This window comes from Schistocerca americana, chromosome 1, assembly GCF_021461395.2.
Source record: "Schistocerca americana isolate TAMUIC-IGC-003095 chromosome 1, iqSchAmer2.1, whole genome shotgun sequence".
NCBI classification, from domain to species: Eukaryota; Metazoa; Arthropoda; class Insecta; order Orthoptera; family Acrididae; genus Schistocerca; species Schistocerca americana.
The window spans coordinates 121,144,615-121,161,904 of NC_060119.1; the positions used below are offsets into that span (position 1 = coordinate 121,144,615).

General features: G+C 39.0%; 1 protein-coding gene across 3 annotated transcripts in view; it reads left to right on the forward strand.

The window, feature by feature from the left end:
• LOC124550174 (exocyst complex component 6B) overlaps nt 1-17,290 on the forward strand; it is a 174,152-nt gene that overhangs the window by 76,979 nt on the left and 79,883 nt on the right. For all 3 annotated transcript variants that reach the window (XM_047125294.1, XM_047125292.1, XM_047125293.1), the window contains exons 7-8: nt 2,719-2,921; nt 14,928-15,095. In XM_047125294.1, coding sequence (XP_046981250.1) covers nt 2,719-2,921; nt 14,928-15,095 — 371 coding nt within the window. The remainder of the gene's footprint in view (nt 1-2,718; nt 2,922-14,927; nt 15,096-17,290) is intronic.

Sequence of the window (17,290 nt, forward strand, 5' to 3'; positions counted from 1 at the left end):
ACCATCCATACCTTTTTATTGCTTCATCCTCTGACTGGAAGCTTACTGATGCCAATGCTTTGAAACAACATAGTTTTGCACCTTTCAGATCACCAGTGTCTTCTCCATTTCACGTAACATGTGTCCACATGGCAGTTCAGCGAGTCTTTCCATGAGCCTTTTTCAACCGCTGCACTTTTCACCTTTAATTTGCTAGAGATTTTGAAGGCAGTGCACAATAAAACAGTCTGGTTTCATTGGCACTGAACATGTCTTTCGGGTCATAATTTGTAATTAGGTTGTACAGTATTGTCTTCCGTTCCGTTGCTACACTTTCCTGCACATCCTTAGCTTCTCCACACACTTCGTTCCACACAATGTCGTGCCTAGCTTTGAAACTGTCCAGCCATCGTGTGGATGCATTGAACTCCACATTTCCAAGCTTTTTAGAAACTTTCAGAGCCTCACTCTGCAACATGGGTCCAGCCAAAGGTAAGTTTTTTGCCCGTGTGCTTATGAACCATTCCCACACTATCTAATTAACTTCTTCATTTCCCATCTTCTTCGCATTTCTTTTAATTTGCCTGTTCCCTTTCATGCGTTCATCCCGTATTTTATCCTTGTTTCTTAAAGTGCCATAAATATCTATTTTACCACATTTGAGACACAACATTATTTCACACACAGAGAATTTGTCTTTCTCTCTCACCCTGATTACATTAATATTTTCGTTAAGTGTTAGCAACACATACTTCCTGTTCGACATCATGTTGTCGCTTAAAGTGCTACTAGTCAACTGAAACTGGAGAAAATAATGCAGGCAATGGCATTCTTCAGTGTGCTTGACCTTGTCGGGTAAAACCATTATTTAGTGGAACAACACCCACATCTTTCACTGCACAGAGTGTTAGTAGATGCATAGGAATATTCCAGTTGGCACCCACTTACATCAGTAATAATGGAAAATGAGAAACACCACCAAACAGAGCACTTGCGAAAATAACATTTCCTTTGATGTACCAGCACTGCATGTATGTAGCTCATTGTTGAACAGAACAGTACGATTTGATGTCCACATCTGCAGTACCACACCTTAATACAATAGTGAATAACCTCTGTTTCCGTGTTAGACATGTTCCACTTTCTACAAAAAAAAAAAAAAAAAAAAAAAAAAAAAAAAAAAAAAAAAAAAAAAAGAGCATATAAAAGTGTATAGAGTGCATTGAACTGAACTTGTATGGTTGGGCAGATTTCTGAATTGTACATGTTCTGATTTGATCAAGTTCTACTGTATTGAAGTTTAGAAAATGGGCATCTAATTAATAGTCACTGAAAACAAGAAATACCGGAGCAGATCTAATGCATACAAAATGAAAAGATGGTTTAGTCCTTCCATTTTTGTAGCTTTGAAATAGCTCCTTTACCAGGAGAAGTTTTGATTCAGGAAATGAGGCAAGAAAAAGTAAGATGAAGACCCACTGCTGTGAAGGCAAAAATCACTAAATATGGGCTAGAAGTCAGACAATATACAGGACAAGAGACAATGGACTAACAGCCTAGTTTCAGATTTGAGAATGCTAAGAATGAGATGTCATTAATCAAGCAGTCAGAGATGACAGCAAAATATCGAATTATAGATAAAAACCAAAGGAAGAAAAAAATGCTGAAAATTTAAGTAGGTGGGAGTAGGAAAGGGGGGGGGGGTTACATTGGAAGAAAGTGAAAACAAAAAATTAAACATATTAAAGAGGGAGTCAGGGACTAAGAGAAACTGAAGGTTGTACATAGAAAATGTACACTGCAGTAGATAATTGAGAATGTGTCCAACTTAAAGATCCTGATGATTTGGCTGATGACTCTCTACACATACTGTAGTACAGTAAAACTTCATTTATACGTTTCTAACTTATACGTTTTTCTCACTTATACACTTATTTCTCTTCAGAGAGTTATTATGAGTCTTTGATGCAATTGAATTTATTAACTAAAACACCATTGAGAAGATAACAGGTTGTTTGTGGGAATATTTGTGTGTGTTGCTATTGAGGTAATGTTGTTCTGAAAGGATGGCAAATGATGTAAGATTTTAATGTCACACTGTAATTGATCTCATGGAAGTGTATATTATAAGTAGGAGAGAAGATCATGAATAAGCATATTGTTAAGGCCAGTAATGTTTAATTTTTGTACTGAATATTCAATTCCTGTTGACTAGGAAATGGATAATATGTAATCTAGTTAGATAATTTTAAAGTAAAGAGCAGACTTTTTAAAATGTATTTCAAACTCTGCTAATTATTTTTTACAGGGAGCCATTTCTCAAAAAAAGTATGTTCAGTGTATATTGCATACTTGATGCATATTTAGCCTCTTTGACATTTTGCTGACAAAGAAGTTAATATGAATCCTGTTATCTTGAGTTTACATACAAATTTCTCATGTCACTGCATTCTACTGACACAATTACAACAATTGTGAATCTGTGCATGTAGGCAGCCAAACCCAACATCAAGCATGAATGATTTTACTGTATCAAATGGTAGTAATACTGTTATCATACTAATATGTGCTGAACAACCAGCAATTTGTGAATTTTTTAAAGATCAAGCAACAAAAGATTTTTTTGCAATAAAAATTTACATTAGCTCAGCAATTAAAATTGTATCAGAGTTATAATTAAACCTTCAGAAGCAAATGTCCTGAAAGAGGCTAGCTAACTTGCTTATTGTCTTGTCCCAGGTGAAGTAGATTATGAACCACCAGCAGAAAGCAGTTATGATGCAGAAGAGGACCTCAGTGCACAGGACCTCATAGATTTCTCACCTGTGTATCGCTGCCTGCATATCTACACAGTCTTAGGATCACGTGATACCTTTGAGACATACTATCGTAAACAGCGGAAGAAGCAAGCACGACTTGTTCTTCAGCCTCCAACTAACATGGTAAGTAAAAACAGTTGTTTAGATTTTCAGTGAAACTGTACTGTTAGTATTTCAGAATGTATTGATGAATCCTTACAAATATCATAATATTATTACATTTATTTTTCAGTTTTGTCTAAAGTAATAAGGTAACAAGATTGCAGTGCTTCTTCTAAAATATGAGAAGCGATTTAGCAGAAAGAAAATGAGAGTTTAATGCCCTTTCAACAACCAGAGCTCAAATTCAATCAGTGGGGGAGGATTAGGAGGGAGGGAAATCAGCAATGTCCATTAGAAAGGAGCTGTCCTTGTACTTGCCATAATTAGTTGAGGAAGCAACTGAAAACATACAGGGGATCTGAACAGCTGCCCTCCCAAATATAATTCCAGTTTGCTGACCATTACCCACATCACTTGGTAAGAGATTTGGAGCTACCACATTAACATTGCACCAACTAACATAAGGTCTCTTTTTTTTCAGAATAGAAAACCACTCAAACACTGAATTACATAGATTATAATGTAGAATTACATTTCTCGTCAGTTATGTTCAAAATTATCTCCATTTTGTTGACTGTCTACATCATTGTGGTAGTTTCGTTGCAATTACCTCAGCTTTCTACTGAAGGAACTTCTTTGTGAAATCAGTCCAATTTGCATAAATGTTTGCGAGATGTTACAATTCAACAATGGAAAATCCAGGATAGAATGTAACAATGTTATGAAAAGGATAGTTGCTACTCTCTCTCTCTCTCTCTCTCTCTCTCTCTCTCTCTCTCTCTCTCTCTCTCTCTCACACACACACACACACACACACACACACACACACACACACACACACACAAATGCAGTCTCTGGCTGCTGAACCAAATAATAATTTTCTGTGTGTGGCATTGCAGACTGATTTTGTGTCATAGTTGTCATTAATACCAGTACAGATGTGCTGTTGGTATACATAGGTAAGAACATCAGAGAGCATTACATTGTACATTGATGCAGAGCTTATGGAACAGGCATTCACTCATCAACATGGGCATTATTATAATCCCATTACTGGAAGAATGACCACACCTGCCTCATGCAGAACACTTTTGATTCATCATGGAAGTTCAATGGAACAGTAAAAATTGAAAGTAAAATAATACATAATAAGGGCCAGTCACACAAATAAATCATTTGGTTTTCTCCATATATTGAGGGTAGAGAAAGTTTCTAATTTATTTGATTTTTATGAAGTGCAGGAGATAAATATTTGAAAAAAATGGAGATGGTCTTTGATCTTGACTCGTAGGCCATATATGTCATGCTATCATCAGTATCAATTGAAATGGAATGCAGTAATAATAGCAACTGGTCATTAATTATCAATTGTTTTATTATGGCAAACCTCATTCAGGTGTGTTTCTTAGGCATGTGGAACTGTGGTGCAAAAGTCAAATGCAAAGTGTTTGTGTGGTGCTATGTTTAAAAATACATGACCACACTGTTGTAAAAGAGTATGGTGTTGGGAGATATGTACAGGTATACAGTGTGAAGGTACAAACTTGATGTGAATTCTTAAATACGACACATTAAACATCAACCACAGAGCACAACAAATATCAGAAATGCCATTAACCTATTGCTGAACATTTTGTTTTGTTTACATACATGATATAGACAAAAAGACATTACTTGTTGTTGTTGGTGACGGTGGCAGTGGCGGCGGCGGTGGCGGCAGCATCAGTGTCGTCATCTGTCTGATGGCTAGTCTGATGCAGCTCCATACTATTCTGTCCTGCACAAGACTCTTCATCTCTGAATAACTACTGCAACCTACATCCTTTTGAAATTGCTCGGTGTATTCATCTCTTGGTCTCCCTCTACAATTTTTGCCCCTCCTTCCAGTACTAAACTAGTGACCCCTTGATGTCGCAGAAAGTGTCCTTTAACCGATCCCTTCTTTTAGTTAGGTTGTGCCACATACTTCTTTTCTCACCAATTCTATTCAGTACTTCCGCATTAGTTGCATGATGTACCCATCTAATCTTCAGCATTCTTATTTAGCACCATATTTCAAAAGTGTCTATTCTCTTCTTGTCTGAACTGTTTATCATCTATGTTTCAGAGGAAGGCTACTTTCCAAATATCTTCAGAAAAGACTTCCTAAACTTTTATATTCTGTGTTAATAATTTTTTTTTTCTTCATGCCATTGCCAGTCTAAGTTTCACGTCTCCTCTATTTTAGTGGTCATTGGTTACTTTACTGCCCAAATAGCAAAACTCATCTACTACTTTTAGTATCTTATTTCCAAATCTAATTCCCTCACAAAGCCTTATTTAATTCAACTACATTCCTTTACCCTTATTTTGCTTTTGTTGATGTTCATCTTGTATCCTTTCAAGACTTTGTCCATTCCAGTCAGCTGCTCTTCCAAGTCTTTTGCTGTCTCTGACAGAATTACAATGCCATTGCGAAATCTCAAAATTTTTATTTGTTCTCTCAGAACTGTACTTCCATCTCCAGATCTTTCTCTGATTACTTTTACTGCTTGCTTAATGTACAGATTTAATAACACTGGAGGTAGGCTACAGTTCTGTGTCACTCCCTTCTCTGCTTGCTTAATGTACAGATTGAATAACACTGGAGATAGGCTACAGCTCTGCATCACTCCCTTCTCAATCACTGCTTCTCTTTCATGCCCTTTAACTCTTATAATTGTCATGTGGTTTCTGTACAAGTTGCAAATAATCTTTCACTCTCTGCATTTTCCCCCTTCAGATTTCCAAAGAGTTTATTCCAATCGACATTTCTAAAATCTTTCTCTCAGTCTAAAAATGCTATAAACTCTTCCATGAGGTTGGTTTCTACAATTTTTTCCATTCTTCTGTAAAGGACATTTGTATTTTGCAGCCAAGACTTATTAAACTGATAGTCTCATAATATTAACATGTCATCACCTGCTTTCTTTGGAATTAGGGGATTATCACACCTTTTGTGAAGTCTGAGGGTATTTTTCTTATCCTGTACACCATGTGGAATAGTTTTGTCATTGCTGGCTCTCCCAAGGATCTCAGCAGTTCTGAGGGATTGTCTTCTGCTCCAAATGCCTAGTTTCAGCTTAGACTTTCCAGTAAACAGTCAAAAACATCTTGCAGTATCGCATGTCCCCTCTTATCTTCAGCGTCTTCCTTTTGTATAATAGTGACTAAAAGTTCATTTTCCATTGTATAGCCATTCTGTACATTGCGTGTACATTTCAGCCTCCCCTTATTTGCTTGATACTGGTTTTCCATCCAATCTCTTGACTTTCATTCAACTGTTTCTCTTTTCTTCAAAGGCCTCTTTAATTTTCCTTCTTGTAGATACAGTGGAACTTCGATTTTAAATTCTCCGATTTTACGTTTTTCATTATTCTACTTTATAAATTTGTAGCCCCTGTGAAAAACCCATAAGATCAATGCTAAAAATTTCCTGTTTTTACTTTTCTTTCTAGTAAGACTTACTCATTTCGATGTTCTTGCTCAACATCTCACTTGACTTCATCTCATTTTCTTCCTATCGACATCTGATGTGACTAAATGAGTCGTAAGTGACACAAAAGACATATGGTTCACACCATGAGTGATTGCAAAGTTAAGGGAATATTTTACACAGTTGCAAAGAGGGGCAACATGAAAAAAGGAAATGCTGACGTAATTCTTTATTGGCATTGCCAACACGACTTGCAACATTTAGCTTCACCGTGCAATGATGATGGATTGAGTATATTTCAGACTACTTTTTGCAGGAACTGATGTAATCATAATGAGGTGGCACTGAAAAGGCAACAAGGAATGAGACTATAGATTTGTCAGTCGGTATAGATCAAGTTGATGTTTATGGCTATGTTAGTGAGAGGAGAATCTCAGTTTTAGCAAGAACTGTTTAGGGGAATATATTTGTGGTTGCACAACGTGCAACATATTTGTGACAAGGAAGAATATGAATGTTATTGCTCATCATTTCAGTTGCAGCAATTTAAGCTGTCCTCCTAGTTTCTTGCCTAACCACACTCAGAAATTGCCACATATTCGGCAATAAACAGCTTTATATTTGTGACACAATATGCATTTTATTGCTGTTTGTTCCACTCGCAGGAAAGTAAGCTGTCCTCTTAGGTTTCTGTCTAACTACACACTTGGGAATCACGACAGATAAACAGACAGATATTTATCTCATGCTTCATTCTCTAACCAGGCAGAAATGTTTAACAACATTGAATATTGCAGAACATATTGTATTACGATCATAACGAATGTGATAACAACACTAAGTTTAAAAAAAAATATTGGCATGCAGCAAGTTGCGTACCTATGACCTCTAAATCAGCTAACCATGACATTATACATTATACTACAGGTTCCTCATCTGAATTTTGTACTATGCATTAGTTATCATAAAATATCTTGAAGCCTACAGCATTGATCTTTATTAATTGACATTTAATGATAAGTGTGACACAGGGATCATTCAGAAATGTTCCCAAAAGTTGATAGTCAAAAACTCACCAGTGACAGTACAAGTGCAAAAAGTAGTGTGAAGCTGCGTCCACAATGCCACTGGAAACGTGTTTCTGCTGGAAACATGTTTCTGCTGGAAACATTTTTTTTCTACAGTATTTTGAATCTGTTTCCTACTTCGTTTCTTGTCTCTGTCCAAACTGGCAGTGAACATTTCTCAGTGTATTCACATCATCTGCAATGCTATTTGTTGCTTTGTTCTCGTATTGTCTAGAGATGAGGAAACTGTAATACATGAGCTGCATTATTAATACTCAAAGATTCATGCAAACACAATGACAGATGTCATCACCATTCATTATTTATATTTATTTATCATGATTTGTGGCCTGAAGGCCATAATCATCTCACAGTGTTGCGTAATTTTGCAGAATAAGGTTGCTTTTATTAAAGTATTTTGTAATTGGTTTTAAAACTGTGATATTATTTTGATGGAAAGTTTGTATAGTAATTGGTAATGCTTGATAAAATCAGATTAGTTGTTGTAAGGAATCGATTTATTGGTTTGCATACAGTCGTCATCTTTGGTGAGCAAAAACATACCATAGAATAACTGTTGGGAAAACTTGCTATGTATGGGATCTGAGTATGGAATACAGCTCTAATTTCCATAATTTCACATATATCATCTAACAATTTTGAATTTCTGGCAAATATGGTATCGCCATTTCTTAAAAAAAGATAGAAATTTCAGGAAAGCAATTAGAACCAGACATGTTTTTTTGTCAACAGGAGATTCATTCCAAAGCCTTGAGTATTTATTTCACATTTCGAACCAAGCTATGATAGACAACCTTATTTTGTTTTCTATGCAGTCTTTCTCAATATTCTACCAGATGCAGCAGCAGTTTTCTGCAGAGCGTGTTGTTTTATTGCTATTCTTGTACTGCTTGCTTCATATATTCCACAAGCATCTGTCAGTCTGATACAATCATAGCAACTCAACAGTCTGCTGCCTTGTCCACTGCATTTTCCCCTTGGAAAAACTTAATAGAGCAAGAGAAAACAAGCACCTACACCTAACACCTCTATACAACAGACAGCACAATGTGACATATAAAAATGTACTTGCACTGTGCAGCGGTGACATGCGGTAGCTGGCTTGAAACATTGTTTATTTGATCTTTACTGACACTGCTAAGGATAGTTGCTTCCATGTTTCGAAAGATGTTTCCAAACAATGTCCGTACCAAGTAGTCAGAAAATGTTTCAAAAACATGTTTCAATCTTAGTGTGTATGCGGCTTGAAGTTTACTTGACCCAATTAAACTCCCATTGGCTGCAGAAGCAGAACACACACACCAACACGTTAGATTCTGATGCCTTTGACCATACTTCACAGTTTTTGCATTAATTCACCATGATGTCTTAAAAATTTGTATTTTGATGTATAATTTGTGGTCATAGCATGTTGGAAAATAGCTCAGTTACCTTGTACCCAGATACCAATTTCAAATTTTTTTATGAGTTTTTACTTGCTGTTGTTACACATCTATGAACTTTTAAGAACTGATTAAATTCATTACCACAGATTATTGAATTTTGTACTATACATTAAATTTCCTTGACTTACACAGACTTTATACAATTGTGGAGGATTATGATTTTTAATTATATATGTCAATTACATTTGTTTTTGCTGATATTTTGGGGGTTTTAACATTTTCATCAGTTCTGCATTTTTCTCAATTTTACGGTTTTTAATTGTGGACCCCAAAAAAATGTAAAATATGTGTTTCGCTGTATCTACACTATGTGATCAAAAGTATCCAGACACTGCAAAAAACATTCGTTTTTCATATTAGGTGCATTGTGCTGCATAATGTAACATATTATTATTATTATTTTCTTTTCTTTTTTAACATTGACATAAAATAAAAGAGGTAAAGAGATGCTCTTCAGTTTTTAAATTACTTTAGATTCGTCTGTCTGTGTCTATACGTGATAGTGGGGGAACATATTGTGAGCTCCACAGAGTTAATATTGTTAAAAAGTCTGTTCGTCTCTATATGCGATAGCGGGTGGCCGTATTGCAAGTTCTGTCAAGTCAATATTGTTAAAAAAATGTGTATTGAAATTGTACACTCCTGGAAATTGAAATAAGAACACCGTGAATTCATTGTCCCAGGAAGGGGAAACTTTATTGACACATTCCTGGGGTCAGATACATCACATGATCACACTGACAGAACCACAGGCACATAGACACAGGCAACAGACCATGCACAATGTCGGCACTAGAACAGTGTATATCCACCTTTCGCAGCAATGCAGGCTGCTATTCTCCCATGGAGACGATCGTAGAGATGCTGGATGTAGTCCTGTGGAACGGCTTGCCATGCCATTTCTACCTGGCGCCTCAGTTGGACCAGCGTTCGTGCTGGACGTGCAGACCGCGTGGGACGACGCTTCATCCAGTCCCAAACATACTCAATGGCGGACAGATCCGGAGATCTTGCTGGCCAGGGTAGTTGACTTACACCTTCTAGAGCACGTTGGGTGGCACGGGATACATGCGGACGTGCATTGTCCTGTTGGAACAGCAAGTTCCCTTGCCGGTCTAGGAATGGTAGAAGGATGGGTTCGATGACGGTTTGGATGTACCGTGCACTATTCAGTGTCCCCTCGACGATCACCAGTGGTGTACGGCCAGTGTAGGAGATCGCTCCCCACACCATGATGCCGGGTGTTGGCCCTGTGTGCCTCGGTCGTATGCAGTCCTGATTGTGGCGCTCACCTGCACGGCGCCAAACACCCATACGACCATCATTGGCACCAAGGCAGAAGCGACTCTCATCGCTGAAGACGACACGTCCCCATTCGTCCCTCCATTCACGCCTGTCGCGACACCACTGGAGGCGGGCTGCACGATGTTGGGGCGTGAGCGGAAGACGGCCTAACGGTGTGCGGGACCGTAGCCCAGCTTCATGGAGACGGTTGCGAATGGTCCTTGCCGATACCCCAGGAGCAACAGTGTCCCTAATTTGCTGGGAAATGGCGGTGCGGTCCCCTACGGCACTGCGTAGGATCCTACGGTCTTGGCGTGCATCCGTGCGTCGCTGCGATCCGGTCCCAGGTCGACGGGCACGTGCACCTTCCGCCGACCACTGGCGACAACATCGATGTACTGTGGAGACCTCACGCCCCACGTGTTGAGCAATTCGGCGGTACGTCCACCCGGCCTCCCGCATGCCCACTATACGCCCTCGCTCAAAGTCCGTCAACTGCACATACGGTTCACGTCCACGCTGTCGCGGCATGCTACCAGTGTTAAAGACTGCGATGGAGCTCCGTATGCCACGGCAAACTGGCTGACACTGACGGCGGCGGTGCACAAATGCTGCGCAGCTAGCGCCATTCGACGACCAACACCGCGGTTCCTGGTGTGTCCGCTGTGCCGTGCGTGTGATCATTGCTTGTACAGCCCTCTCGCAGTGTCCGGAGCAAGTATGGTGGGTCTGACACACCGGTGTCAATGTGTTCTTTTTTCCATTTCCAGGAGTGTACATTAAAAGTTGTTATCAAGATAGCAAAGTTTATTCGCACAGTTATTTCCTGTTCATTATTCCGCACCGCACCGAGAATCCTGCATCAAGAGGATTGAAGCTAACAAGAATAATTCACGTGAGCAGAGGAGAGGCAATCCGGAACCAGTATTGTCATACCAATATCTATGCACAGTAATGGTAACAAAAAAAGGATGTACATAAATTTACGAATGTTAAATGCTGAATATATGTATTGAATATTGAAGGTCTGTTTATATTAGCGCCAGTTAAAGTTCACTCAGAATACGAGTATTTCCAAATATTTGAAGCGGTCTTTTCCAGTATTCTTTCAAAATTTTCCTTTTAATTATTTAAGCACAAAAAAAAATATATATATATAACACATTAATATTTTCCTCCTGCCACTATTCAGCTGCCACCTACTGCCAGGTACTCCATATCAATGACTTCAATAGTCATTAGACATCATGAGAGAACAGAATGGGGCACTCCGCAGAACTCATGTACTTCGAACGTTGTCATGTGATTGGGTGCCACTTGTGTCATACGTCTGTATGCGAGATTTCCACACCAGTAAACATCCCTAGGTCCACTGTTTAAAGATATAGTGAAGTGGAAACGTGAAGGGATACGTACAGCACAGAAGCGTACAGGCCGACCTCATCTGTTGACTGACAGAGACCGCCGACAGTTGAAGCGGTCTTGATGTGTAACAGACAGACATCTATCCAGACCATCACACAGGAATTCCAGACTGCATCAGGATCCACTACAAGTATTATGACAGTTAGGCAGGACGTGAGAAAACATGGATTTCATGGTCGAGCCGCTGCTCATAAGCCACATATCACACCGGTAAATGCCAAACAGCACCTCGCTTAGTGTAAGAAGTGTAAACAGTGGACAATTGAACAGTGGAAAAATGTTGTGTGGAGTGAGGAATCACGGTATACAATGTGGCAATCTGATAGCAAGGTGTGGGTATGGCAAATGCCCGATAAACGTCATCTGCCAGCATGTGTAGTGCCAACAGTAAAATTCAGAGGCTGTGGTGTTATAGTGTGATTCTGTTGTTTTTCATGGAGGAGGCTTGCACTCCTTGTTATTTTGTGTGGCACTATCACAGCACAGACCTACATGGATGTTTTAAGCACCTCCTTGCTTCCCACTGTTGAAGAGCAGTACGAGGTTAGTGATTGAATCTTTCAACATGATTGAGCACCTGTTCATAATGCACAGCCTGTGGCAGAGTGGTTACATGACAATAACATCCCTGTAATGGGACGACCTGCACAGAGTCCTAACCCGAATCCTATAGAACACCTTTGGGATGTTTTGGAATGCTGACTTCATTCCAGGCCTTACCAACCAACATCAATACCTCTCCTCCATGCAGCACTCCATGAAGAATGGGCTGCCATTCCCCACAAATCCTTCCAGCACCTGATTGAAGTATGCCTGCGAGAGTGGAATTTGTCATCAAGTATAAGGGTGGGCCAACACCGTATTGAACTGTAGCATTACGGATGGAGGGTGCCACGAAGTTGTAAGTCATTTTTAGCCAGGTGTCCGGATACTTTTGATCACATAGTGTATCTTTAGCCTGTTATAACTGCTTCTATAGGCTTGTTGTCATCTAGTCTGCTTAGTAATTTTAAACTTTCTGTCAGTCTCATTATTTAGGCTTTTGTATTTCCTTTCATCTGCTTCATTAGTTGCGTTTTTACATTTTCTCCTTCCCTCAGTGAATTCAATATCTCCTTTGATATCCAAGGATTTCTACAAGGCCTTGTCTTTTTACTTATTTTGTTTCTCAGCTTCGTTCACTATTTCATCTCCCAGAGTTACCCATTCATCTTCTGCTGCATTCCTTTCCCCCATTGTAGTCAGTCACTCCCTAATACTCCCTCTGAAACTCTCAGTAACCTCTGGTTCTTTCAACTTGTCCAGGTCCCATATCCGTAATTTTCTTTTTGCAATTGTGTCAGTTTTAATCTACAGTTCATTGTCGACAGAGTCCACATCTTCCCATGGAAATGTCTTACAGTTCAAAATGTAGTTCCAAAATTTGTCTTACCATTATACAATCAATCTGAAATCTTCTGGTGCCCCCAGGTCTCTTCCATGTATAGAATATTTGTTCATGGTTCTTAAACCAAGTGGTGGTGACGATTAAATTATGCTCTGTACAAAATTCTACCATGCAGCTTCCTCTTTCCTCTCTCCCAGTCCATTTTCACCAACTTTTTTTTTTCCACCTCTTCCTTTTCTTACTTTCTAATTCCAGCCTCCACCACAGCTAAATTCATTATTAGATGTACTTCTGCATTGTCCCTATTTGATTTTGTATTTACAAGCCCATACTCACCTGACTAGAAGTCCCTTTCCTCCAGCCACCAAACTTCACTAATTCCCACTATATGTAGCATGAACCTATCTATTTCCCTTTTTACATTTTCTAACCCACTTGCCTGATTAAGGGATCTAATATTCCATGCTCCGACCTGTAGAAAGCCCTCTTTGTCTCTCATGATGAGATGGCTTCTTGAGTAGTCCTCCCCGGAGATCCAAACGGGGGACTATTTTACTGCCAGAATACTATATCCAAGAGGATGCCATCACCATTTACCCATAAAGTAGAGCTGCATGCCCTTACGAAAAATTACAGCTGTAGTTTTTCCTTACTTTCAGATGTTCGCAGTAGCAGCACAGCAAGGCCATGTGAGCTGATGTTACAAGGCCAGACAAGTCAATCATCCAGACTGTTGCCCCTGCAGCCACTGAAAAGGCTGCTGTGGCCATCTTCAGGAATCACTCTTTAGTCTGTGTCCCCCCCACTCCCCCCCCCTCCAACAGATAACCCTCTGTTGTGGTTGCACAGCTATCTGTATTGTTGAGGCACACAAGCTATTCCACTGTGATGAAGACCATGGTTCATGGGGAGGATACATTACATATAAAGAGGAAAATATGTACATTTTGGTGGGTACATTCAGAAAATTTACTGTTCCGTATTCTTTGGCAACTTTCCTATCTTCCCTCAACCATCAACTTTGCCAGAGTAGGGTGCCTTGATTGCCTTAACAATATGGATAGACATACTGTAGGTGCAATGGTAATGGAGGGGTATATGTGAAGAAGCCATGCAAACCTGTGACTCCTAGAGATGGGCAGCAGCATTTTCAGTAGTTGCAGGGTCAGCAGTCTGGATGATTGACTGATCCATCCTCGTGATATTTAGGCAGCATGACTTTGCTGTGTTGGTACTGCAAAAGACTGAAAGCAAGGGCAAGCTACAGTCATTATTTTCTGTGAGGACATGCAGCTCAACTGTGTGATTTAAACTGGCTGTGGCACTGAGTAGTGCCTTTAATCCCAAAACTTTTCTCCATCAGGTCAATGATTATCTGATGAGTAAAACTGGTTATAGTAAATCAGACTGTGTGCAGCCTGATGCCGTTTCATCCGAATATGAATTATAATGGTCACTATGTCCCCAGCAGGCTATATCTGCATGTGTAAAATGTGGGAGGCTTTTTTATCTTATTTTGATAATGAAATTCAATCAGTAACAATGAAATTCAGTCAATCTGAAAGAGATAATTGTAATTATATGCACATTCCTTTTGCATATTTCAGACTGGTCTGCAGATGATAATTACTCATTGAAACTGAACATTAAGTTAAATGAAAACCTCTTAAGTAAAAGACTGGTTTAAATACTACATTTTAGAGGAAATCTTAATGGTCACTTTATGAGCAATGTAAATTTTATTAAGTGCAACATATACTTAGATTATGCTTCATTTTTCTTATGATTAGCTTAAATTGTTTTACAAAACAAAAAAAATTACAATGTGTTCTGTGTTTCAGATTCAAAGTTCATTAACTAGTACTTTCTTATGTTGTGTGTTTGTCATGTCTTGTCATTTTTTCAATTAATTGAGAACCAAATGGTGCATTATTAATATTTCAGCATGAAACTCTTGCCGGCTATCGCGCATACATCCATGGAATTGTTGGATTCTTTGTTGTAGAGGATCATGTTTTGAACACAGGGAATGGTCTTGTGAATCGAACGTATCTGGATGAGGTTTGGAATATGGCTCGATCAAAGATAATCAATACTCTGAAAACTCATTCAGTAAGTAAACTTTATCTGTGATTAGTTATTTCACCACCTGTTTCATCACTTTTGTATTCTTGTACAGTTATTTATTCATGTTTGGTATATGAAAGAAGTTTCTTCATTGAATTTGATTTGTTAAGGAACAGAAATTAATTTTTATGTTGATCAGGTTCAGAAACTTTATCATTAAAGAGGTCCTCTTTATTAGCAGCCCCATGAGCTCGAAGACCAGCATCCTGTAAGCAGTTCAAACGGTATGCAAACATCCAGGGAAATTGGTCTCATTCTTGAGTTAGACTGCATTTAAAAATGGGTGTTCCATACAGGTGTCTTGCTGAGACATCAGCACCTTTCCTAAGCCCACCCCTCGAAGATGGTCAATTACGTGTCTTGTGCTACCATTTTATCCACTCCTGAGCACGGCAAGTTTAAATGCTGCACCTGTCTGGTGTTTCACATACGTGGGAACCATCATACCAGAAGAGTCCAGGATGCTATCTCTCATGGCCTGCATATGCTGAAACATCCTATCAGTAAATGTTTTTCATAGACCCATCAGTGGTACAGTGCGTTACCATGTTCAGTACACCTTGGCTACATTCACGTTGCAATTGCAACACTTCATCAAAAATGATACAATAACAAAAGTCCATATTGTATTGAGGGTACGTGAACAATAATTATATCAGCGGAATTCCAGAGCCACAGACGTTGTCATGCAGCTACCTTGTAGCTGTACAGATTTGCTCAGAATTTGTTTATTCAAGGCTGAAGCATCTAATTGTTTCAAATGAATAAAACTACCATATTTACCCAATTAGGTGAGATAAGGTTTTTCCAAAATTTGTCATTCAGAAAATACAGGGCTGTCTTACATTCACAGATTAAACTATTGATGCAAAGTGTAACATTTTTACCATGTTTAATAGAGTGTATAAGGATCGTCTTACACTTACAGTTGAAGCTTTGGCTGTTGAGGTCACATGCAGATTTATTTTTAAGCATTCGGAATGGCAGGGCTGGGCAAACAACACTCGCTTTCAACAGACTCAAGATTCCCCAGTATTCTGAAGCACTCAATACGGTATCAACATTGCTGAAACAACCACATGACATTTGACCCACGCAGTGCTAGTGAAGGGATATACGAGAAACTACGAACTAGGCTCTACAACAGTCTTTTGCTCTGCTTAAAACTTGACGATTTTGTGAAAGACAGTGCTATACTCTTATCATCTTCCAAACTCTTGTAGCATTTGAACAGGTTTCCATAAAATTTCTCATACGTGTATTGATATTGTGTACAAATATTAATGCTGCATTTTAAGTAAAGGTAACATTCAAAAGCAGAAATATTGACTTTCAAAAAACATTACTAGATTGTGAACCCAGATCAATACATTATTTGATTATGAGTGGGTTGCAAATGAGAAATTCAGTTGCTGTTCTCGTATTAAAATACTGGGTTAAAATTTTACCAGTTTTTAATCAGCCTTAGAACAATATGTCATCTTTAAGATGAAACAAGAAGGAAAATTAATCCACGTTTAAATCTCCAACAAACAAAAGAAATCACATTCAGCTGATTGTCATTGTTGTTGTTGAGAATAAATTACAGCGGCAAGACCCATTGTGGAGATAGTACCAACGAACGACAATATATCACAGGATGAGTGAAATGTATGGAACTGTGACTGCAGTCTTTTATTTATATGTTAGTTGCTGTTGTAACATATGACTTGAACCCTGGAAGATATTGCAGTCTGCATTTCACACCTGCTCAAGCATAGCACTAAGGAAGGGGTGAAGAAGGAACAGTGACACCAGCTTGACCGACAATAAGATGAGTACGGGAAGGGGAGTAGTGAGCAGGCAGCAAATTACATCATGTTGCCAACCAAATTGGACAAACACTTGACAGTAGTATTCATTTCTGCAGGAGGTGGTAAGAGTCTGGGTAGTAACAAGTGGTGCACTTATGTGTTTTGTGTTGCGATGTTGTCAGTGCTCACTGTGATGTGTGATGGGAATTAAATGTGGTGTGTCAGCTGCTGGTTCTATGCAGCCAATGAGATAGCAGCGGGCAGATGATAAGTTTGGAATCAAGAGACATTGTAACATCCTCACGTCAGCACAGAAGTGAAATCCAGTAAGTATTCTGATCGAAACAGCTGTGTTCTCAGGCCCCACCATAACAGCAACCTCAGAAA